This window comes from Dermacentor albipictus, chromosome 1, assembly GCF_038994185.2.
Source record: "Dermacentor albipictus isolate Rhodes 1998 colony chromosome 1, USDA_Dalb.pri_finalv2, whole genome shotgun sequence".
Taxonomy (NCBI): Eukaryota; Metazoa; Arthropoda; class Arachnida; order Ixodida; family Ixodidae; genus Dermacentor; species Dermacentor albipictus.
In genome coordinates, this window is record NC_091821.1 from 422,942,820 (window position 1) to 422,966,802 (window position 23,983).

Here is a 23,983-nt window from a genome sequence, read left to right on the forward strand (position 1 = left end):
TTGATAGTGTTCCACATGATAAAGCAGAAATTAAATGGCTTTCACTAACACAAAGAGAATGTAAAAATTTTTAGAACATTTATGGTGTACGCATCCATGAACAGGGAGTTGAACTTAACAAAATGAGCTGGCAACAGAGTCAACAGATTGAAATCATCAATTAACATCATCAAGCAAAACACTAACAAAAGGTTTACCTGTAAAATGCAAGTACTTTTGTTTTATTAATACAAACCAAAAGGAGAGGGTGGCACCATTATTGGCACCAGCTGCTCCTTTTCACTGGGCAAGCAAAACAAAAGCACAAAAAAGTGATATGCACTGGCGCCTGTCGAACAGTACAAACATTTGCACAGTAAGTAAAAGTGCACTAAGATACATACACAGTTCCGTAAACAAGTGAATATGCACAAAAGAGTCAGAAAACAAGCACATATGGTCAGTTTTTACCTGCACAACAAGACAAATAACATATAACAATGCCAGACATGAGCTAAACACTTCTTTTCATGAACAAGGAAAAGCAACTTGACAACCTTTGCAGCCAACGTAAATTTGTCAGGGCAAGGCACTAATTGTTCTTGTAAGAATTTGCACACATCACTTCTAGCCCGTTTCATACCATCCTACAGCCTTTGGCTGAAATTGCATTACGATCATAATAAATGCTTCCCCTTTTTGCTTTCAATAGCTCAAAAGGTCCATCACCCCTCACCCTGGCATTACATTCAAGTGCTCGTTATAGATGCACACCACCTAATGGTGTTTAGTAAGTGGTCTATCTTCCAAGCTACATCATCATTCACATTTCGGCAGTGAACATAGCAATAAATGACGTAAAATGGCATCATGGTACACTGTCATAGTAAATGACAACTAGCAGTAATCTATTTCTAAGTAGTAGCACCAGATTGGCAAGATCCACCCCCGCTCCCCATCTAAAAACAGCAAAAAATTCATTTAGAAATTGCGTCATATTGTTAGTACTGTATCACCAGTAGCGGCTTTGTTGCAGCATAATAGACATTTGCAACATTATTAAATTCACTTTAGTTTTGTGCAACATGGAATAAACAATTCAGTGGTGCTAATGCGATTTCATATGTAAATGTTCCAGCAAACTAACAGACAGATCCATCAAAATAACAAATTATTGCTTAATGAGTGAGAAAAATAAGAGGAACCTAAAGGTTCAATATTTAGCTGCAACCATTATGAAATGAACAGCCAATGAAGCCAACAAAAGCATAGAGAAAATTGAACTCTTCTTACTTTTGTGTAGGAAATTATTCACAAGTGAGGGAAGAATTCACTACAAACCTTATATTCTTAATAAAATAAAATAAAAATAAAAGTGGAACTAAGCACAACTATCCTGCCAGAGGGAGTTGCACTCCCAACGTCTGAATAACATATCTGGGGCTCTACCTATTAAGCTACAGTATGGCCTGCTATTTGACCACTTTCTTGGGTATTAACATAGATATATTAAAATCCTAGTTTTGTTAAAATTAGCCAGCGCCACTGGCCTGCAGGCATAACAGAAAGCTGCAGGCATAACATAGCATGTCGATGGTGTTTTTTCTTCATTTAGACATTTTTCACAACTCTCACTTCACTTTATACAATGCAACGGTAATAAGAAATAAAAGAATGCTGTACAGCCTTTTTAACTTGAGCCTCGTTAATACGGACAATTCGCACACGTCCAGACCAGAAAAAAAACTATTCTGGAATCAAAGAGATGACAGCGACTTGATGATCTCCTGACCAATAGCTGCTGCGAGAGGGGGTGGCACAGCATTGCCAACCTGCATCAAGAAAAAGTGAGTATGTAAGTTTGTGCATGGGGGTGCCACATGCTTTAAAGCGAAACGAATTAGCAGTATTATAAGGGCATTAGCTCTTGTAGATCATTACCAGCATGTAGCCAAAGATAAAACAGCTTGATCAATTGTCAAATCACCATATGGGCAGATATGTGATAATTTTGTGCACATCAGTAGCAGCACTGTCTGTTGACACCTATAGCTTAAAACTGGGGGGAATAGACAAAGAGCGCTTCGCTCAAAAAAATTTCTTCTGATCCAACGCACACATCAGAATCTATGCGAAGCAGTTAATTAAGTGCTATGCAACCAAATGCAGTGCATACAATTGCTTTTATTTGCATCACATGGATGTGTAATCTGATTAATGTTTTTGTCTATGCATTGCACGGGTAACAACTTTAATGTCATGCAATGTTCATGTTTATGCACTACACCATGGGTGCTCAGAGTGAGTGCTGCAGAACCCAGGGGTTCCGCAGGCCCTTCCTCAGGGTTCTGCAAGCCACTGATAAATTTTCCCTGGTTCCACGTTCATCAAGTGGCTAAGACGGCGAACAGGAGGTGCACTGGATCCAGGGAATCTCAATTACCCATGCCCGAGTGCCAAAAAGCACATCGCAGTGCGTAACAGAAACGCACAAGCTGCGCAATAAATCTACCAGCAGCTTTTAGCCACCCAGCCTCCAAATGGGCAGTGCACCTAGGCTTTTGGACACTGAATCTCGGAGGCTGTAACTTACCAACATGCACCACCAGGGCAACGTGCTAATACTGTTTAACTTTTCTTTTTATTGTCCCTTTAAGACATTCACCAGTGGCACTGTACAGTGATGAGGAGGTAAGCATGAAGTGTCTATTCTAACAAAGTTACCATCCACACTAAAATGCCACCTTACTTTGGTGTGTCTAGCAGGCCAACTTAGTCCTCCTTTAACCATCACTGCCACCTTTCTTATTTTTTTTTTTTGCTACTTTTGAGATAGGTAGCCTTGCTTCGCACCTCTTGCCACCCAGGTCTCTCTCTGCCTTCTAACGTATACAGCTTACGACACAAGAACCAGCATTTCCTCAGATTGCTTGCTGGCTCTTGGGATCTGATTTCAAAGTGCACTGACCTCAGAGTCAAAAGGTTGCGGGCCAGATTCATAACTGGATAACACAACAGTGGCCATTCTCACTGCAGGGTTGCGGGGTTTTTGTCCATTTAGCAATAGCTCACAAATAACCATGGACAGTTTTTAGCAAGATCAGCCAGACAATGTGAGCTTGGCGAGACCGCACACGACTGCATGAAATTGTCAAGAACTGCATGAACACATTTCAAGATCACACTAATCTTCCTTGATGAGAATTTCCTGCTTAACGTGTTCACTGTGAGAGGTCTGCTTAAGCCCCAATCTTGGTGCATGGCACATATCACTTTAACAACTGCAGCTGCAGTTCAGATGGGCACAAGTGCAATTTACCTGCATGTACTTGTCACAGACAGATCCCACAAACACAAAGTCGTCAGGGAAGCCCTGGACACGCGCATGCTCTCGAACAGTCAGCAGCCTGTTCTGTGATGGGTGCAGCACTGCAAACTGAAAAGATTGTGCATTGTCACTTTCAGCACTGTTTGCTATGTATGAAACAGAGAACAAAGATGCATTGTGACTCTGTGGGAAGCGTGGGGCACATCTGCGAGCTGATAATCAGATTCAGTGTATTAGTCAGGTATTGCAGATAATGATAACAATGTTTAGGTTCTGTTATGTAAATTGTGTCATATTCGTGAGCTGTGGGGCTCTATATTGTGGAAAGGAAGACAAATTTGTACAATTTAAACTTCACTCTCCATTTTGTCTGTGCCCTGTGCTTTCTGTACATTTCATGCACAGCATTTTATTTTGTGACGACTGCTCTTGCTCGGTACTGAAATGGCATTTCAGCAGGCTTTGTTGAGCGTGGGAAATAGAGAGGCTAGCATGTAGGTTCCTTCTGCGCAAGAATGACTTATGTGCTTACTTTCTGCAACAAATGACATTATGATTTGAGAATGTGAGGAATAGCACTTATGAAAGGTGGTCTTGGCCAGGCCTGCCTACCTAAAGAATTTCTAAATGCTAGGTCGAAGCCAAGAAGAATGAAAAATTGGTGAAAATTTGTTGACTCCTCATTAAAAAATTTGCAGACTGTTCTGCAAGGGCAGCTGTTGCATAGGCAAACAAAAATGGCATGACGTTTATTCATGAAATGTTCAGGTAATGGTGGCCAAAATTTTAATGGGTGTGCAAACAAAATTTTGGGACTGAGTCGAATACGAATCTAACAGTGCAAGAAGCGAAATTATTCAAATTATTTTCAAACAATTAACAGCCGTTTTCACAATTAATATACAATGAAGTTCGCATCCTTGTATTCATAATGTTACCAAGTTTTATTTGTCATTGCATTGCCCATTATGAAGTGTTGTTTATTAAAAGCACAACTGGAGAAACAGGAACAAAGAAGCAGTTTGTTTGCATACACAGGACTCCTTAGAGAGAATGAATGATCGCTTATAGCTGGCAATGTCTGGCTCACTGAGTGGTGTAGCCTGCATCACTAAGTGAGCTCTGATGTTTTATGCCTATACCAAGCTTGCGGGGACTAAATTTATTGTATTTCTGGTCCAATTTCATGCTCAACTGCGCACAGTTGACGTTCTGAAATATTCAAAAGCTATTAAAGAAATATTTGTATTTACAAACAGTGACTATTCGATTCGAGGACCAAATCAAATAGGACAGTTAGATTTGTTGTTTAAACATTTTGTACATATTTGCACACACCCCTAAATATTTTGGATGCCTTTACACGTTGGTTCTGTGGATAGGAGGCACTGCTGCAGTAGCCCCATGCAATTTAGCTGGTCTAAAAAATCAAGTTCTGTAAAATCAGTAAGTGACTGCATTTCTACTGTCTTGAAATTACTTTTCCATAAAAATGAAAAAACTGTAAAATTAATGATGTCCTAACGACAGCTGCAAACAACCGTAAATATCACCATTTTGTAATGACAGTTTTTCCATAAACTAGAGATAAATGAAAATTACAAGATTATTTATGTGTATTATGAGAATCATAAACAAGCTGTAAGTACTGGCATTATAGTATGAAATCATGAAAGTCGGCAGGTTTTACATAATGAATAACATTTTCGTTGGCAGTCAGCATCAGTCCTGTGTCTACGTGTGCCTATTGACTTCACCTTTACCTGCTTTCTACTTTCAGTAGGAGACCATAACTCTGGCTGACACCTACAGTCTCTTGTGCATTATGGTGCTTTATGCCATGTCATAATGTGCAAATATGGTCGGTGATGAGTGAGTGCTTTGCCATTTAAAAGCACCGGAATGCAAGAGTGATTTCATTGAAAATAATTGAAAAGTAATTGAAAAATAGCATAATTAATAAAGTTCAAATGAAACTTTGACACTACTTTTGAATACTAAAAGTTTGGCCTGAGTCAAAAGAAATATTAAACATATTTGTGCACTATTTACTCCATATCTTGAATATTCCTATATCACTCTTAGTGCAAAATAGACAATTTATCACAGCAGGTAATTATGAAAATGCAATAAAATTTTTTATAATATATCTACTTGATGGTGGACTTCTCTCTATATTACTTTTTTGTTATTATTCCAGTTTACCAGTACATAATCTTCGTAAACCAAATAATGCAAGCTGCAAGTGTTACAAACGCCCAGCCTTCCTTGCAAAAAAAATATATATATATGTATAAAAAAAATAATACACAACCGGCAACTAATTACACAATTTAGAACAAGAAGATACAGCAGCAGTGCAGCGAATATACAGAACTATCAATAGACAGCAAAAGTACAACACTGCAAACATAATTTACTACACAGTTTATGGACACTTTTCTTTCTTATAGCATTTAACTGACGTTTTGCTATGATGAGTCAAGCATTACCAAGTACAAATTTGATGCGTGTGGTATTATATATATATATAATTTTCGGGAGGCCGTAAATTTTATGAGATTTGGAAACGTGACACAGTCAACTTCCGTTCGTTTGAGCCTGGTGGGACCGACTAAACTAGCTGACTTATCTAGCGGGTCTAATTAAACAAGAGACGCCATAACACACCTCTGATTCATTCAGCAGTACAATTGACTGCTGTTAACTTGACCCCCGATGGGATTAACGAAATTGGTTGAATTAAACAAGAGGCAGAAAAAGCACGAAAACACACCACCAATAACTCACCAACATTTGCCTCGATTTTAACATGTACCCCAATCTAACACACACACACACACACTTTTATAGGCTAAAAGTAGAAAACTGACCTAAAATTTGCATTAGAGCTCTTAAACAAAGGAGAAATTGAATGTGCACTTAATTTGTTAGCAAGAAATATGTAGCATGCCTCAGATTCTGGCTATGAGAAAAGGACAAGACCATCAAACTGCCTTCACAGAATGGAAATATTTTTCTTTGTGTTCATTGTTATTACTCTCAGACAGCACTTTATTGCTGTCTAGCAAGAAGCACAATATGTTGTCCTATGTATGGTCTAGAGTGCGCTTCAACATTCTGGATTTATCAGACTCTATAACAATCACAAATGGAACGGAATGGTGGCCAATGCTTAGACTAACCACTTCGCTGGTTCATTCTGTGACAGATGCGATTCTCCAGAACGCTAAGTGCCCTTGACGCGACTTGTTGCTGCTAGCTTAGCCTGCAAAATAAACTTATCATATCATGTGCTTTAATAATCGGACTGAAAGCGGCACATCGTTAGGTTACGGTTGGCATCTCGTGATTGCAATGGCTATGATGTTGTCTAGGTTGGCTCTGATGGTAGGCTGTTGTGAACGCGATTTTATTTCATATCAGTTTCCATCGTCCAAGCAATTTTCAAAGAAATTTTTTTACAAGATAAAGGCCCAAATATCAATAATACCAAATATCAATATCAATACCAAATATAGGCCCAAATATAGAATCGCCCAAATACTGTAATCATTCATTGAGTTAAGTTTTTCACTTTAAAACGTTCTTGGGACAGGCCGGTAGATGATGTGTGCTAGACACATTCACCGTACCCTAACTACTGCTAAGATGGACGCTGCAGTTTTTGGAGTCACCACTGCAGTCACCATGAGGGTCGAGTGTATGCCTGATGAGCAGCCAAGTTGAAATTATCCAGCGAAGGCTAATTCCAGGATCAAAATAACAAAAGTTTAGCCTCATAAAATTTGTATGGGCGCCAGCCAGGACCTTCAGTCAGGATCAAATTAACCAGAGTCAAATTAACAGAAGTTTACTGTATCTGTCCCAATTCTAACCTGTCCACAAATTGAACGCGCACCCACATTTTATAGGTTCAAAAAAGAAAACTAATGTAAAAAACGACATTAGGGGCCTTAAAGAAAGTAAAAATCAAACACGCCCAATTTTTAAGCAGGACTAGAAGTTGCAGTGTCACTTAAAGGGTGATGCACCAACAGCGGTAGCAAGGTTCTGAGTCATGCTTGAACTCCTCAGGCGGTGTTCTGATTATATTGACACGTGTACTTATCTTTATCGGGCAACCACGTTTCGCCGCTTAACAACTGTAATCGCACAGCGAGGGACGCGCCTGCATGTATCCGGCGTTTCTGGAAAGTTATCGATGCTTCTACCCGGCTGTCTGCTGTCGCCGAACCTTGTGTTATCTAATTTCATCGCGTAACGCGAATGGTGTAGAACTTTGTGGAAGGCACGCGGGTCCGAACGATTAGTCTGGAACATTCGACGACTGCTCTATAAAAGCCGACGCGCTTGACCCGCTGATCAGATTTACGACGATCGCCGACTGTGTTCGCCGCTCTTGTTGTGCTTTAAGTGTAGCCTGTTTTGTGGGCACAGGTTCGCCCAATAAAAGCTAGTTTTGCCTTTCACAGTATTGCTACTGTGTTCTTTGACGTCACGACCACGTGACATCTGGTGGAGGTGCTTGTGCGTTCATGTACCGAACGCCCCCGCAAAGCCGCGATCCAATTAAGCCCGAAGCCCGAGAACAAAACCAACGTCGTCCAAGACCAGCGTGCTAGCCGCCGACTGCAAGGACTGCCCCCAGAGCACGGACTTCTAGCTGAGACGAGCAGGAAGATTGCCACCAAGTTCACCCCAATGGCAGCCCCAGCATCCCCCGTCGTACTGCAGCAGCCCAGGGAGCCCCCCACGTTCCGCGGTTCAACATTCGAGGACCCGGAATCCTGGCTTGAGACGTACGAGAGAGTCGCTACCTTTAACAACTGGAACAGCGACGACAAACTGCGATATGTCTTCTTCGCTTTGGAAGACGCATCCAGGACGTGGTTCGAGAACCGAGAAGCCACCTTAACGACCTGGGAACTTTTCCGAAGCGGCTTCCTGCAGACATTCGCAAGCGTCGTACGCCAAGAACGAGCCCAAGCGCTATTAGAAACCCGGATGCAGCTACCTAATGAGACGACCGCGATCTACACAGAAGAAATGAGCCGTCTCTTCCGCCACGCCGACCCTGAAATGCCCGAGGAGAAGAAAGTCCGCCTGCTGATGCGTGGTGTGAAGGAAGAACTTTTTGCAGGAATGGTACGAAGCCCACCGAAGACCGTCGACGAGTTTCTTCGCGAAGCCACCAGCATCGAGAAGACACTCGAGATGTGAAACCGGCAATTCGACCGCCGCACGAACTCGACAAACTACGCCGGAGTTCAATCACTGGCCACCGACGACCTGCGCGAGACTATCCGAGCGGTCGTGCGGGAGGAGCTACAAAAGCTGTTCCCACCATCACAGCCTCAATTGGCTTCGATTGCCAACGCCGTGCATGAGGAGCTCCAACAACAACTTGGAGTAGCCCCTGAATCACCCCAGCCTGAGCCGCAAGCGATGACCTACGCCGCCGTCGCACGCCGTCAAGGTCCCCCTCCGCGACCGTGCCAGGGCCCTGTCACGCCGCAGTTTCGTCGTCCGCCGCCGCCACCGCCAGCACGACCACCCGTCGCCCAGCGCACCTACGCGAGGAAGACGGACATTTGGCGCGCTCCTGACCACCGCCCGCTCTGCTACCACTGCGGAGAAGCGGGTCACGTTTACCGACGATGTCCATACCAGGAGATGGGTCTGCGAGGTTTCGCCGTGAATGCTCCGCGCCCGCAGCAAGGTGAACGCCCCCGCGATATCGCCGATTACCTCACCGCTTCTCAGTGGAGCTCTCGACGACCGTCGCGTTCGCCATCACCAGGCCGCTACCTGTCACCGCAGCATCGACCATACACTGGCCCAGCCCGGGGCCGGTCAGCGAGCCCATATCCGGAAAACTAAAAGCAGCAACCGATGGAGGTGCGGTTGCTGTTCGTCGAACTGACGAAGATCCTCCGCCGCCGACGAAGACACCGAAGAAACTACCTCGACGACATAACGACACGCCGCCGTCCTGACGAAATCAGGAAGCCAAGACTACACCGATGAAAGACGACTTGACAACGCGACGTTCCAGCTTCAGTTCAACGCGACGAAGCCGTGATCCGACGCCAAGAGCCAACTGCAACGCCAGACAAAGAACCACCGACCTCGACGTACTTCTCGACGGCCACGCAGTCACTGCCTTAGTCGACACAGGGGCCGATTACTCCGTAATGAGTGGACACATCGCCGCCCAGTTGAAGAAGGTTAAGACTGCACGGGAGGGCCCCCAAATTCGGACCACTGGAGGACACCTCATTACGCCGACTGGAATCTGCACGGCAAGAATTACTGTTCATAACCGGACTTACCCTGCCACCTTCGTTGTCCTCCAACAGTGTTCACGGGACGTCATTCTCGGCATGGGCTTCCTGAATCAACATGGCGCAATCATCGACCTGAAGTCGAAATCGATAACGCTGTCACAAGATCAAGCGATACCGCTGGAGAGCTGTCTAGTCACCACGCCTTGAGTGTGCTTGAAGATCAAGTGAGCATCCCGCCGCTCTCCAGCATTATTATTTCCGTCGGCATTGAAACACCCGCTGACGTAGAAGGCGTCATCGAGGGCAACCAACATCTACTGCTCGACCGTGAAATTTGCATTGCAAGAAGGATCGCTCGACTCCAGGGAGGGCAAGTGGAAGTTATGCTAACCAACTTCAGCCAAGAGTTCAAGCACATCAACAAGGGCACGACAATAGCATACATCGAGGAAATTGTGGAAACCAGCAATGCCTTTGTCCTCTCGGATTCAGCCGCATCTACCCCGATGAGAATTGTCCCCGAACCAGACTTCAACGTGAATCCAAGTCTTCTTATAAGTAAGCAGCAACAGATCAGAAGTCTTCTCCGACGATACAAAGACTGCTTTTCGACGTCATCAAGGATTCGACAAACACCAGTTGCAAAGCATCGCATAATAACCGAAGAGAGCACTCGACCACTCCTCCAGAGCCCTTACCGAGTTTCGACACGAGAACGTGAAGCTATTAGGCAAGAAGTCGACGAAATGCTGCGCGACGACATCATCCAGCCGTCGAAAAGCCCGTGGGCCTCTCCTGTAGTCCTGGTAAAGAAAAAGGACGGAACCCTACGCTTCTGTGTCGATTATCGTCGACTGAACAAGATCACGAAGAAGGATGTGTACCCCCTTCCACGGATAGACGACGTATTGGATCGGCTCTGCAACGCTAAATACTTCTCGTCGATGGACCTCAAGTCTGGCTACTGGCAAATAGAAGTCGACGAGAGAGATTGCGAAAAGACTGCCTTCATCACGCCAGACGGCCTCTACGAGTTCAAGGTCATGCCATTCGGACTTTGCTCGGCGCCTGCAACGTTTCAGCGCGTCATGGACACGGTGTTAGCCGGACTGAAGTGGCAGACATGCCTTGTTTACCTGGATGACGTCGTTGTGTTCGCTGGAAATTTCGACGAGCACCTTAGGCGGCTTGCGACAGTGTTAGAAGCCATCAAGTCATCAGGGCTCACTCTGAAGCCGGAAAAGTGCCGTTTCGCTTACGGTGAGCTTTTGTTCCTAGGCCACGTGATCAGCAAATCAGGAGTACGCCCCGACCCAAAGAAGACAGCTGCCATCGCAAAGTTCCCGCAGCCAACCGACAAAAAGGCAGTGCGCAGATTCCTTGGCATGTGTGCCTACTATAGGCGCTTTGTCAAGGACTTTTCACGCATCGCGAAGCCGCTAACACATCTAACCAAATGTGATGTCGCGTTCAAGTGGGAAACGCCGCAGGCCAAGGCATTTCAAGAACTCAAACGACGCATGCAGTCGCCGCCGGTACTTGCACACTTCAACGAGGACGCCGATACCGAAATCCACACTGACGCCAGTAGCCTAGGCCTCGGTGCCGTCCTAGTCCAGAGGAAAGAAGGACTTCAAAGGGTGATATCGTATGCTAGCCGGTCGCTGTCAAACGCGGAAAGCAACTATTCTACGACTGAAAAGGAATGCCTCGCCATCATTTGGGCTACAGCTAAATTCCGCCCTTACCTCTATGGCAGGCCATTCAAAGTTGTCAGTGACCATCACGCATTGTGTTGGCTAGCTAACTTAAAGGACCCTTCAGGACGGCTGGCGCGATGGAGCCTCAGACTACAAGAATATGACGTCACGGTAATATACAAGTCTGGAAGAAAACACTCCGACGCCGACTGCTTATTGCGGGCCCCCATCGATCCCCCGCCGCAAGACGACGAGGACGACGACGCCTTCCTTGGGATAATAAGCGCGGAAGACTTCACTAAACAGCAACGAGCCGACCCGGAGCTAAAAGGCCTCGTCGAGTATTTGGAAGGGAACACCGATGTTGTCCCTAGGGCATTTAAGCGCGCGTTTTCTTCGTTCACGCTACAAAACAACCTGCTCGTGAAGAAGAACTTCTCACCAGTCCGCGCCAGCTACCTTCTTGTTGTACCGTCAGTGCTGTGTCCAGAAATACTGCATGCCCTACACGACGATCCAATCGCTGGGCACCTCGGATTCTCCCGGACGCTGTCGAGAATACAGGAAAGGTATTACTAGCCGCGTCTGATCGCCGACGTCGCCCGTTACGTCAAGACATGCCGAGACTGTCAGCGATGCAAGACACCACTGACAAGGCCAGCAGGATTGCTACAGCCGATCAAACCCCCTCGCCGACCATTCCAGCAGATTGGGATGGATTTGTTGGGGCCGTTTCCGATATCAACATCCGGGAATAAGTGGATCGTCGTGGCGACGGACTATCTCACCCGTTTTGCTGAAACTAAAGCTCTACCAAAGGCAGCGCAGCCGAAGTGGCGAAATTTTTCGTGGAGAACATCCTGATGCGACATGGTGCCCCAGAAGTCCTCATCACCGACAAAGGAACAGCTTTTACAGCAGAGCTCACCCAAGCCATTCTGCAGTACAGCCAGACAAGCCACAGGAGGACAACTGCCTACAATCCGCAGACGAATGGTCTCACGGAGCACCTGAACAAGACCCTCGCCGACATGCTAGCAATGTATGTCGACGTCGAACACAAGATGTGGGACGCTGTCCTGCCGTACGGAACCTTTGCGTACAACACGGCGGTGCAAGAAACAACACAGATCATGCCGTTTAAGCTGGTTTACGGCAGGAACCCGACGACGACGCTTGACGCCATGCTGCCACACGTAACTGACGAAGAGAATGTTGACGTTGCTAGCTATCTCCAGCGCGCCGAAGAAGCCCGACAGCTCGCCCGCCTGCGAATCAAGAGCCAGCAGAGGACCGACAGCCGACACTACAACCTCCGACGACGCTTCGTCGAGTACCAACCTGGCGACCGTGTTTGGGTCTGGACCCCGATACGCCGACGAGGACTCAGTGAGAAACTACTCCGACGCTATTTCGGACCCTACAAGGTCATCCGACGTATTGGCGCTCTGGACTATGAGGTCGTGCCAGACGGCATTTCGCATTCACAGCGGCGCCGCACACGATCTGAAGTGGTCCACCTGGTGCGCCTTAAACCCTTTTACAGACGCTGACGAACTTCGCCATTTTTTTAATTTTCTTTGCTACGAGTGCTTTTGTTTATTACCTTCGTTTGTTTGCAGCATCGGGTCGATGCTTTTTAAGAGGGGGGTATTGACACGTGTACTTATCTTTATCGGGCGACCACGTTTCGCCGCTTAACAACTGTAATCGCACAGCGAGGGACGCGCCTGCATGTATCCGACGTTTCTGGAAAGTTATCAACGCTTCTACCCGGCTGTCTGCTGTCGCCGAACCTTGTGTTATCTGATTTCATAGCGTAACGCGAATGGTGTAGAACTTTGTGGAAGACATGCGGGTCTGAACGATTAGTCTGGAACATTCGACGACTGCTCTATAAAAGCCGACGCGCTTGACCCGCTGATCAGATTTACGACGATCGCCGACTGTGTTCGCCGCTCTCGTTGTGCTTTAAGTGTAGCCTGTTTTGTGGGCACAGGTTCGCCCAATAAAAGCTAGTTTTGCCTTTCACAGTATTGCTACTGTGTTCTTTGACGACACGACCATGTGACAATATGTGGGTGCAACTATATACACAGGTGCAACACATGCAGGTGCGACAAAATTTCTGCCACCCTTAAAATCTTTGACATGCCACGTAGGGCCTGTAATGGCATCGTGCGGGCACCTCTGCAATGCCCATTAGGAGCGCCGTCAGTGAAATCACATCGCTTCAGATTGTGAGTGCTCATATTGTCTTGCACGTTTTAACACTGAGGAAATTTAGGATAAAAGGCATGCGTCGTGAATGAAATCGTTCCTTAATTTTGTTTGCACGCTGCAATTCTTAATAGTTTTGAGGAATAATTCAGTCTGAAACTTAAGACTTTGAGAAACTTTGGCGGTTGATATATGCATGTACATTACCTTGCATATACGGCATGGATAAACATATAGCGTACACATACATAAACATATATGGAACATCACAGCGACTGCGAAAATTTAACTGGGGTGTCCATATAGGTGATTGATTTCACAATAAAATGTAGCATGCCTCCGATTTCAGCAATAATACAAAGATGAAACTAGTGAACATTTCACAGATTTGAAATTAAGTTACTTAATCTCAGACAACACTTTATCGCTGTCTATGAAGAACCACAACATGTCCTCGCACGGTCCATATCGTGTTTAATATCCTGCATTTATCAACGGCTATGTAACAATCGCAACTGGGATGATAGTCTATGCCTAGCTAGACTAACCCCTTTGCTAGTTCATCTTGCAACACATGCAATTCTCCAGAATGCCAAACACATATGATGCAACTTCTTGCCACTAGCTTAACATGTAGAATAGCTTATCGTCTGAATGTGCTTCCGTAGCAAGTGGCCCATTGTTGTCATGCTATTCAAGAAATCGTTCTATTAGCACCATCGTTTACACCTTGTGATGGCAATGACAACGCTGGCTAGGCTGGCTCCGACGGCAGGCTGTTGCAAATACTGCGAACACAGTTTCAATTTTAATTTCATATTGGTTTGCCCCGCCCAAGCAATTGTTGAACGAATTTCCTCGGAAAAATAAAAGGGCGCTTATTAGAATCGGGTAAATTACTAACAATTTATTGTGAGTCACCATTTTTTATTTAATATCTTCCTGGGCAAGGCAGAAATAGGCGTTTTTGACAGGAGATAATGAATTCTTGCTGTATTCATTACCCCGCAAGCAACGTCATGGCAGATGCTTCAGCTATTGTAGTCACCCCTGCAGTCACCATTGGGGTCAAACGTGTGCATCATGACCAGCCAAGTTTGAATTATCCAGCAAAGGTTAATTTCATGATAGAAATAAAGGTTCCATAGCAATGTACAAGTGTCAGCCAGTTCCTTTGATTGGGATCGAGTTACTAAAGTTGAATTAACGGAAGTCTATTGTATTGTGCATGCCTTAAATAGTAAATTTAAGTGGCTGTAACTTGTTTACTTCTAAGCTACATTTTTTTCTCCGAGAAATCCCTATACACCTTTGTTGCGTGATAACAGGGAAAGACGAGATTCGTGTGAACAGACTGTTAGCAGTGACCACCAGAGAAAATTTTAAACAGGAATACTTTTCTGGCCTCCCACCTTGCAAGGGCTTGGAAGAGTGGTGACAGTCCCCATGCAGCCATCCCAGCCAAGTCGTGCGTAGGCTTTATCCAGCGAGCCCTGTGCAACTCTCTTGCCAGCCCTGTGCACCAGTGTCCAAGGAACCAATGTGTGCTTCTGTGCAGCTGGCAGTGGGTCGCACTTGCCTCCTGCCGCACATGGGCACACACCCTGGATGCCCTTTTCATATGTCTTGACAGTCCTGCACCATTATAAAGTAACAAATAGGTTCAAATCTTGCCACAGTAGCTTAGAGGCTAACACTGCACTGCTGAGCTCGAGGTTGTGGATTCAATGACGACGGTAGCAGTTGCATTTATATGCAAAAACGAAATGCAAAAGCACTGATGTGCTTAGATTTAGGTGCACCAAGTGCTCAAAATTAATCCGGAGTTCTCCACTGTGGCGTGCTTCATAATCATATCACATTTATTGCATGTAAAACCCCAAAAGTTAGAACTGCATCCAATTTGACATAAAGCAAAGACATGGACAAGCAAGAAGATTAGTGAATGATGGTGGATACTCAGCATGGTGCCAATGTTTTGATGGGTATCCTTGTCGTTATCAAGTCTGTCTGCTGACAGAAGTAGTCTTTAAAGGCAGCTAGTTTCAAATAATACAGATGCGGCCACAATGGGACCAACCATGGGTGTGTGAGAGAGAGAGAGAGAGAGAAGGCGAGGAAAGACAGGGAGGTTAGCCAGTGTAAGTACCTGCTGGGTACCCTGTGCTGAGAAAAGGGGTAAAGAGAATAAAAGGAGAAAGAAAAAAAAGGAAACAGAAAAATTCGCACAGTAATGCAATGCTACACACGACAACATTCAAAGATGATTGCACAATTCGCATGTCCTTAAAAATTTCAGCAAAGCCCTTAAAGCCTTGAGTGCCGAAGCCCGTCTGGACCAGTGTCCTAGAACTTTTTCTTCTGTGAAGGGGCAATTGTCCAGTTTTTCAAACGCGGTCACTAGCACTTTTCTTGGCACATTGTAGCTGGGACAATCACAGAGGAGGCGCTCGATCGTCTCCTCACAGCCCCATGTGTCGCAAGTAGGACTGTCGGTCATTCCAGTGCAGAAGGAACAGGAGTTCGTGAACGCTACGCCGAGCCACAGGCGGCACAAAAGTGTTGCTTCTGCTCACGGTAACCCTGGTGGAAGACGGAGTTGCAGACATGGATCCCATCTGTGGAGACGGGCGTTTGTGAATTCACTGGTGTTCCACAGATTCTGCGTAAGCTCGCGTGCGAGGGAGCAAAGACTTATGGCTGCATCTGTTCTTGACAGTGGTAAAGGTATAATATGGGCACCATCGTGGGCCGGTTGGGCAACGTCATCCGCACTGTGATTTCCTGAAATTGCGCAGTGACCTGGTATCCACTGGTAGATGATGTTGTGCCCCTTGTCAATTGCGTGATGGTGGAGTAGTTGGATGTCTGCAACTAATTGCACATTATGTCCTTGGTTGAAAGGGGACAGCAGACACTGGAGAGCTGCTTTCGAGTCAGAAAAGATGGACCATGAAAGTGGTGATTTAAAACCAATAAACTCCAGAGCAGCACAGATAGCTGCGAGTTCTGTAGCCGTCAATGATGAAACGTGAGACGTCTTGAATTTGATGGTGACAGATTAAGCGGGAATTACCACTGCTCCAGCTGAACCTTTAGAGGAGACAGAACCGTCCGTGTAAACGTGGGAGTGTTCATTGTGCTTGTCATGTAGGATTGAAAGCATGGTTTCTCTGAGGGCGAAAGATGACATCTCCATTTTCTTTTTGATGCGGGGAATGACAAGAAGAGCCTGGAGTGGATGGAGGCACCACAGCGGTAGAGATGGTCGTGCTGCACGCGTGAAGTCTGATGGTGGTGGTGGTGGTGGTGGTGGTGGTGGTGGTGATGTTGAAGCAGGCGGGGTTAGCCTGGCATACATAGCCGGCAATTGTTCCGCCTGATCCTCCTTCGAGTTGAGATCAGGGGTGTGTCACCAACTGTGTTTCAAAGCCACCTACAAGTATACACAGACGGGTCGGTGTGCGCACAAACAGATAGCTGTGAAGTCTGATGGTAAAGTTCCATGGTTGGCGGCAATAATCCTGCTAAACACTGAACGAGGTCGAGCGGCAGGAAGGGAGGTGAGATGATGCAATGGAAGCCGGGTGAAGTGCCTGATGTGCATCCTTAAAGCATCGACTTCAATATACGTATTGATGAGGTGGTCACGTGCAATGGCTATTGTTGCTGCCATGGATGCAAATCTGGGAAGGTCAAGACAAATTCGCAGAGCTTGAGCTTGCACAGACTGGAAGGAACAGAGGTTGGTCTTGCCGGTCCCACCCAGCACAGGTAAGCTATAGCATATGAGACCCAGGAATAGTGTGTTATAGAGTTGGAGCATCGCACTCACAGGTACACCCCATGACTTTTGTGCAAGAAATCTGAGCATGTGGGTTATCATGACTAGTTTCCTTTTTAGGTAGGGGATATGAGGACTCCAGGAGAGGTCTCGATCTATTATCACCCCTAGAAAGTGGTGCGTCTTCTCATAGGCAATAGGCTGTTCATTAATTCTGACAATGTACAGTTTCATTGCTTTGTGCGTGAAAGCGACCATACAGCACTTCTTGGAGGACACCTCCAGACCTCGTGCTCGAGGATAACCTGATGTTAGTGTGGCCACGTATTGAAGTCTGGCATGGACCTGGGAACGTGTCGCTCCAGATGACCAAATGCATATATTGTCTGCATAGATCAACACGTGGACAGCTTGCGGAAGGGTATGAACCAGGTCGATGAGCACGAGGTTAAATAGAATGGGGCTCAAGACTCCTGTGGTATGACATGGTAGGTGTTGTGTTGTGATGATGCACCATCCTCTGTTTGCACAAAGAATGACCTGTCCTTCAAGTAGCTGAAAATCCATCGAAAAACACGGCCACCTAGGCCGACATCGCCCAAGCCATCCAGTATGGAATGATGGGTTATGTTGTCATAAGTGCCTTTAACATCCAGGAACATCACCACTGAGTCTCCTTAGGCTTTTTTACTGCTGAACAGACGAGACAAGATCTGTGATGTCTACAAAAGAGCGTCTGCGTCAGAAGCCTGCCATAGCGTCAAGGTATAACTTGTAGTGTTCTAGATACCATTCTAGACGCGTCAGCACTATCCTTTCCATCACCTTTCCTAGACAACTGGCCAGAGCAATGGGACAATGTGAGTGAGGTGGATTCTGCTGACACACACAAAAGAGCCATTTGTAACATCCTGCACTGCTCCATTCTAACAGCCCATTCACACATATAGTGCTACAGTGCTGTCTGGACAGTTCCCAAAATGTGCAGGGGCACAGAGAAAGCACATAAGAATTGAAAATTTTTAATTGGGGGGGGGGGGTTATGTGCCAAACCTATGATATGATTATGAGGCATGCCATAGTGGGGGACTCCAGATTAATTTTGACCACCTGAGGTTAATGTGCACGCAATGTACAGTACACATACATTTTTGCATTTCACCCTCATCAAAATGTAGCTGCCATGAAGAAAGCACATCAATTCAGGTGCTGGGAGTTAATTAAAGCACGGAACTTCACATACTTCCCTTTCCACCATAGAAAGCACAAAACATCACTGCGGGTGAAGACTATGGGGAGCTTGAAGAAAAGTTGACCGTCACACTGAACTAGTGACAGTGATGAAAGATAGGGGGACACTAAAGCTGCACCTTTAAGGGTATGACATGATAGCTTAATTGTTCCCTTCAGTGGTTTCTTGACAAAGCGTTTCTCGAGCACGTTGTTTGCGGCTGCACACCGTCTTGTGTGCTGCTCCATTACAGTGGCCCTGTTCCGAGCTCGTTGTTCAGCTTCATCTTGCTGCTTCAGCCGCTTAGCATCCGTTTGCCGTTCTTGCAACGCAGGGTCTTCTTGATGCCTAAGCCACTTGACCTCCGCCTTTCGCTCTCGCAGTACAGGGTCTTCTTGACGCTTCATTCCCTTAGCATCAATTCACTATTGAGCTCCTGTTGGTTGCTATCTAAATTTGTGGTTTATGATGAGAGGCTTCGCTTCTGGCATTTCACCACAGCTTCCCATGCACGCAATTTGACGTCTGCACATCGCCTTCAACACTGGCATTCTGTGCGATCAGCATTGGTTTGCACTTTCTCCGCACCTGTCTTCTGTGGTCTCCCTGGACGCCAAGGCGGTGGTACAGATGGGCCAGCACACACTTCAGAAGATGGCCCAGCATGAGGTACCGACAACGGCGCAGCACACGACGCCAAAGATGAACCGGGCAATTAATCCATTGCATAACTGACTGCAGCACGCTGGACGCTGAAGACAGAAATCAGGAACAAAGCTTGCATGAGCTCGCGTGCCATCTGTTGGACAGTGGTGTAATTAGAGCGTGGGGGGGCAGCAGCAGCCACATGGTGGCATTCAACAGCCATCGAATACAGCTTTATGTTGGGGAACAGCAGATCGCTTCTTTTTTTTTTATGTGGCGACAACATGCCGACACTCAGAGCCAACAATCGTCAAATACTGCTCGACTTGAAAGACTGCATGGCATACATATAAACTCCCACTTATATTAGCACATTATATTCGCCTGTATGGCGATGCAGTAGTATGTCTAACTCGCAAGTCCCGCTCTCAACCTGAAGGACCCAGTTCTAATCCTAAAATGAGAAATTTTTTTTTTAAAGGGCCCCTCCCCAGGTCTGCCCATTTTGAGCTGACAAGCGCAGAGCATACAATGCACACCAACTATCGTGTTTGCAAAGAATTACATTGCTACGCACCCTGGAAAGGTCTGAAATTTCAATCCAAACGCCATTTTCCCTTCTCACGGCCGCTGCGCTCCAAGCTGAATGGCCACGTACTCGCGTCCCTGTGCCTACGTACTCAGGTCCGCAGTGTGATGTCGCTCGTGGTGACACATGACCTCAAGAATTATTCTTGGCACCATCTGTTATTTGTGCGATCTGTTGCTTGAACTGACGAATTGAAGTTTACAGAAATAATAAAACACACAAACGGAATATTTTATGTTTTACTTTGCACTGAAGAAAGAGAGATGTACTTTCGCTTTGGTCATGCAGTCACATGTGCAGGTACCAAAACTCTGTGATCATGCTCTGCGATCTGCTTGTTTCGCCTCAGTATTTGTGTAGCACTGAATTATACCGCTAGTCACGTGTCCTTGTGCACAGCACAAAATATCGTGTGCAGCGCAAAACCAGACAACCACAACAGCTCCTGCTCAGCGGCGAAAAAAAAAAAGAAAAAATAAAGAAGGAAGAAAGGAAAAAAAGAAAGCAGGGAGAAAAAAAAAATGAAGGTGGCGCCTGTGATGTATGCGTCATGTGATCCTTGAGGTCCAGCATGGGATAACACAGAGAAGGAATTTCGCTTGCGGAGGCTAGACAGGATGAGTGGAGAGAGCGTATCGCCATGCAGTGGAGCTCGCCTCCTGAAATCATGGGTTCGCGGTACTGAAATATTTCTATCTTGGCTATTAATGAGCCGATTTGAAAAAGTTGAGCGGCAGAACGCTCACTAGAAGACACGTAACAGCTTTCAGTGTATAACCAAAATTTGCTATGGGGCCTGGTCAGGGGCCCTTTAAAGCCAAAATTGTTTACAGTAAATCCTCCTTATAACGAAACGGGATGTAACAAACTAATGGATATAACGAAGCAGTCACGATTCCCCTTAAAACTGCAATAGATGCCCATGTATTGAAAACCTAATTTAAACGAAGCTAAAGTTTCCTCTCAATGGGTTATAACTAATAAAGGGAAAATCAGACATCCACCCATTCGTAGCAATTGCTACAAAGGAAACCTACCTTCGACTCTGAGGCCTTTCTATTGAGAAATTCGTATGGGTTTCCTTTGTAGCAACTGCTACGAACGGGTGGATGTCTGACTTTCCCTTTATTAATTACTTCTCTCCACCTTGCGGGTTTCCGCAGAACTACTACGTCAATGGGTATAACGGACCTTTCTTTACAATGCAGCTCTTTGGAACCCGTTCCTGCATTTTGTGGCACTTTCGTGCCTCGCCATAACCAGCTCCACAGCCGGGGCCAGCGCACTGGTCTAGCTGCGCACTCTCCTAGCTCCATCCCTCGCGCACGGCGCGAGCCTTGCTCTCTTCACTCCTCCTCCAATGCCACCCTTGTGCGGCGGCAATCAGAGCGCCGGCTCAGTGGCGGCTGACCTCGATGATGTGCTGCTGCCCAAGCTGAAATGCATAGCCGGTGCCATTCTCCACTGTGTGCACCCCTTCCCCCCCTCCCCTCCTCCGTGGTGGTGACTGCGCGAGACCATTCAGTGTTCTCTCTCTCTCTCTCTCTCTAGTTGTCGAAGCGCTGGCTCGGTATCAGTGGATCACGGTGCGCACTTCCCGAGCTGAAACGCAAAGCCACCATCAGTTGACCCACTAGCAGCATCAGTCAGCCACTGCTATCTCTTTGCCCTATGCGTTCCTATGCGCCTACGCACTGCCTCCCAGAACCTCCTTTTAAGCGAGGCAGCTGCGCCAAGCTACGCTCCGGTTGTGGCGGCTCGTGCAAAATGTTCCCCACTAGACGGATTGTCTGAGGCTCACAGACGGTTTATATTATAATATAATCTGTCTGCCTATATAAGTAGTTTATTCTCAGCCAGTTCTTTCTGAGCCATGAACGAGGCAACCGGTGGAAGTCCTTCGTCTGCCGCTGCTGCTAAACGAGCTCCCTGAGCAGAGGCCCAGCGCTGTCGCCGCCAGAATCCAGAGGTGCGCTATGCTGAACCAGGCATTGGTGCAGCAAGTCTAGCATACACCCATTGATTTCTCCGACCACAAAGCTACCTTCATGATAATCAAGGACTGGGAGTAAAGTGTTTCTTGAAGAAGTGAAGAAAAATAAGTTGTAACAGTACATACATGTCTTGCTATAATTATCTGCCTCAGTATATAGAAAAGCCAAAACAGCTGAAGAGCTGCGCTCAAATTTCACATTAGGAAGTAACGTAGTCGTCGGCAATTTTTTTTTCCACAACAAGCATTTACTGACCATTTTGGTACCCGTCAGGTCAATGTCTTATTGCATGCGACGTTCGTGTCTCCCGTGCGCATCTCCCGACCTCCCTTTTTCCGTGGAACTGCTAAACCCGCCTGCCCTTGCACTGCGTGCGTGGGGCGGAGGTTTTATTGTTGCTTGTTGTTGCCTCCATGCGTACCAACGATATTAGTGTTCCTATCGGCTCATTCGTGCGAATTCCCGCCACCAGAAAGGAGATGATGATGGCAAACGGAAGCGTAAAATGATGTCAATCGAGCAGAAGGTAGCTATGCTGAATGCCGCGAGTCCAGTGTGAAGAACAAAGAAGTGGCTGAAGATTTTGGCATAGCGTTGAGCATACTGTCGATGATTTTGAGCAGCAAAGAAGCTGCCACCAGTGCTGTCGCACGTGGTGTAAAAGGTGACAGAAAGAAGCTGCAAGCCCCCGCTTTTGAAGCTGTAGAGAAGGCAGTGTTCAAGTGGTTTTTGGACACAAGAGCAAGCGGCATTTCTGTGAGTGGGCCACTGTAGCAGTGCAAAACGAGGGACCTCGCGTGCATCATGGGGCACGACGATATTGTGGCGAGTGTCGGCTGGCTGCAGCATCTTAAGGAATGCCACGACATCGTCGGCAGCACTGTCAGCGGGGAAGCGCAGTCTGTCGACCGCGAAGCTGCAGAGGTGCAGGTGGAGAGAAACATTGGACGGCTGCTATAAAAATACAGTGCCAAGGATTTATTCAATGCGGATGAGACAGCCTTGTTCTACCAGATGCTGCTGAAAAAAACCTTGGCCCTCAAAGGTGAATGCTGCCAGGGTGGTATGCATAGCAGAGCAAGGTCCACGTAACCGTCTTGCTTTGTGCCAACATGGATGGGTCGGAAAAGGTTCAGGCCCTTGTGGTCGGCAAAAGTGTGTCACCACGATGCTTCAAAGGCAAACGAAAGCTCCAAGTGAGCTATGTGTCCAACCATAAGGCTTGGATGATGAGAGAAATTTTCACACAATGGCTACAGGAGTGGGAAGAGCGGCTGGGCAAGCTGAACTGGAAGATATGCCTCGTACTGGACAACTGCACGGCCCACCACACTGCCGCTATGCTCAAAAACATCGAGCTATGCTTCTTGCCACCAAACTGCACTGCAGTTGTGCAACCCCTCGACCAAGGAGTTATCATTAACTTCAAGTTGGGCTACCGCAAGCATGTGATCGACCGGATTCTGCTCAATATGTGCATGAAGCGCGAGTCCACGATCGACTTGTATATGACGATCAAGATGCTACAGGCTGCTTGGATGGCTGTACCGACAAGCACGATCGCCAATTGCTTCCGACATGCCTCATTTGGCATCAGCAGTGGCTGTTGCAGCGAAAATCTCGGTGCTGCCGCCAATGAGGGTGCCGCGGGTGACCAAGCCCTAGCGTCATGGAACGCTCTCCTTGACGCTGGCATTGTGTCCGACTGCAACACCTTCGGCATGTACGTCAGTGTCGATGTTGACGCAGTGACAATGGAAGAGCTAGGAAATTGTGCACACAGTGACGGGGGTGCCTAATGATGACAGTGACGAATGTGGCAACAACGGCCCGGAGCCTAATATTGGTGAACCCGACATACCAACACCCGCACAAGCACTGGATACGGCTGACCTGCTGCGCCTCTTCTTTGGCACTCACGATGACGGTGAGGACAGACTCGAAATAGCGGCTGCAGCTGAAAAAGCCATCATTCGCCTCAAGAAGAAGCAGCAAAAATCTATCAAGGACTGTTTTTTCTGCGAAGTGAGCTGCCAGCTGGTGTGCTGTTGATCGATCAGTGATGAGCCGTTTGGCGTGAATAAAGTAGCAATTTCTTGCTGCCTTTCTTTCGTTTGTTTTTTTCTGTGCGACGGCCGTTGTTTTTTTTTTTTCGCATGGCGGGCTGCTGTGAGATTTGCTGGTGAGTAGATTCCCTCTTGCTTGCTAATTGTGGATAGAAAT

General features: G+C 46.6%; 1 protein-coding gene across 3 annotated transcripts in view; it reads right to left on the reverse strand.

Moving 5' to 3' along the window:
- Positions 1-1,589: 1,589 nt before the first annotated feature.
- Positions 1,590-23,983, reverse strand: part of LOC135896956 (DNA (cytosine-5)-methyltransferase PliMCI-like) — a 186,984-nt gene continuing 164,590 nt past the window's right edge. For all 3 annotated transcript variants that reach the window (XM_065425518.2, XM_065425527.2, XM_065425510.2), the window contains exons 31-33: positions 14,930-15,152; positions 3,299-3,415; positions 1,590-1,811 (exon numbers count right to left, since the gene is read on the reverse strand). In XM_065425518.2, the coding sequence (XP_065281590.2) occupies positions 1,737-1,811; positions 3,299-3,415; positions 14,930-15,152 (415 nt within the window). In that variant the 3' untranslated portion in view covers positions 1,590-1,736. The remainder of the gene's footprint in view (positions 1,812-3,298; positions 3,416-14,929; positions 15,153-23,983) is intronic.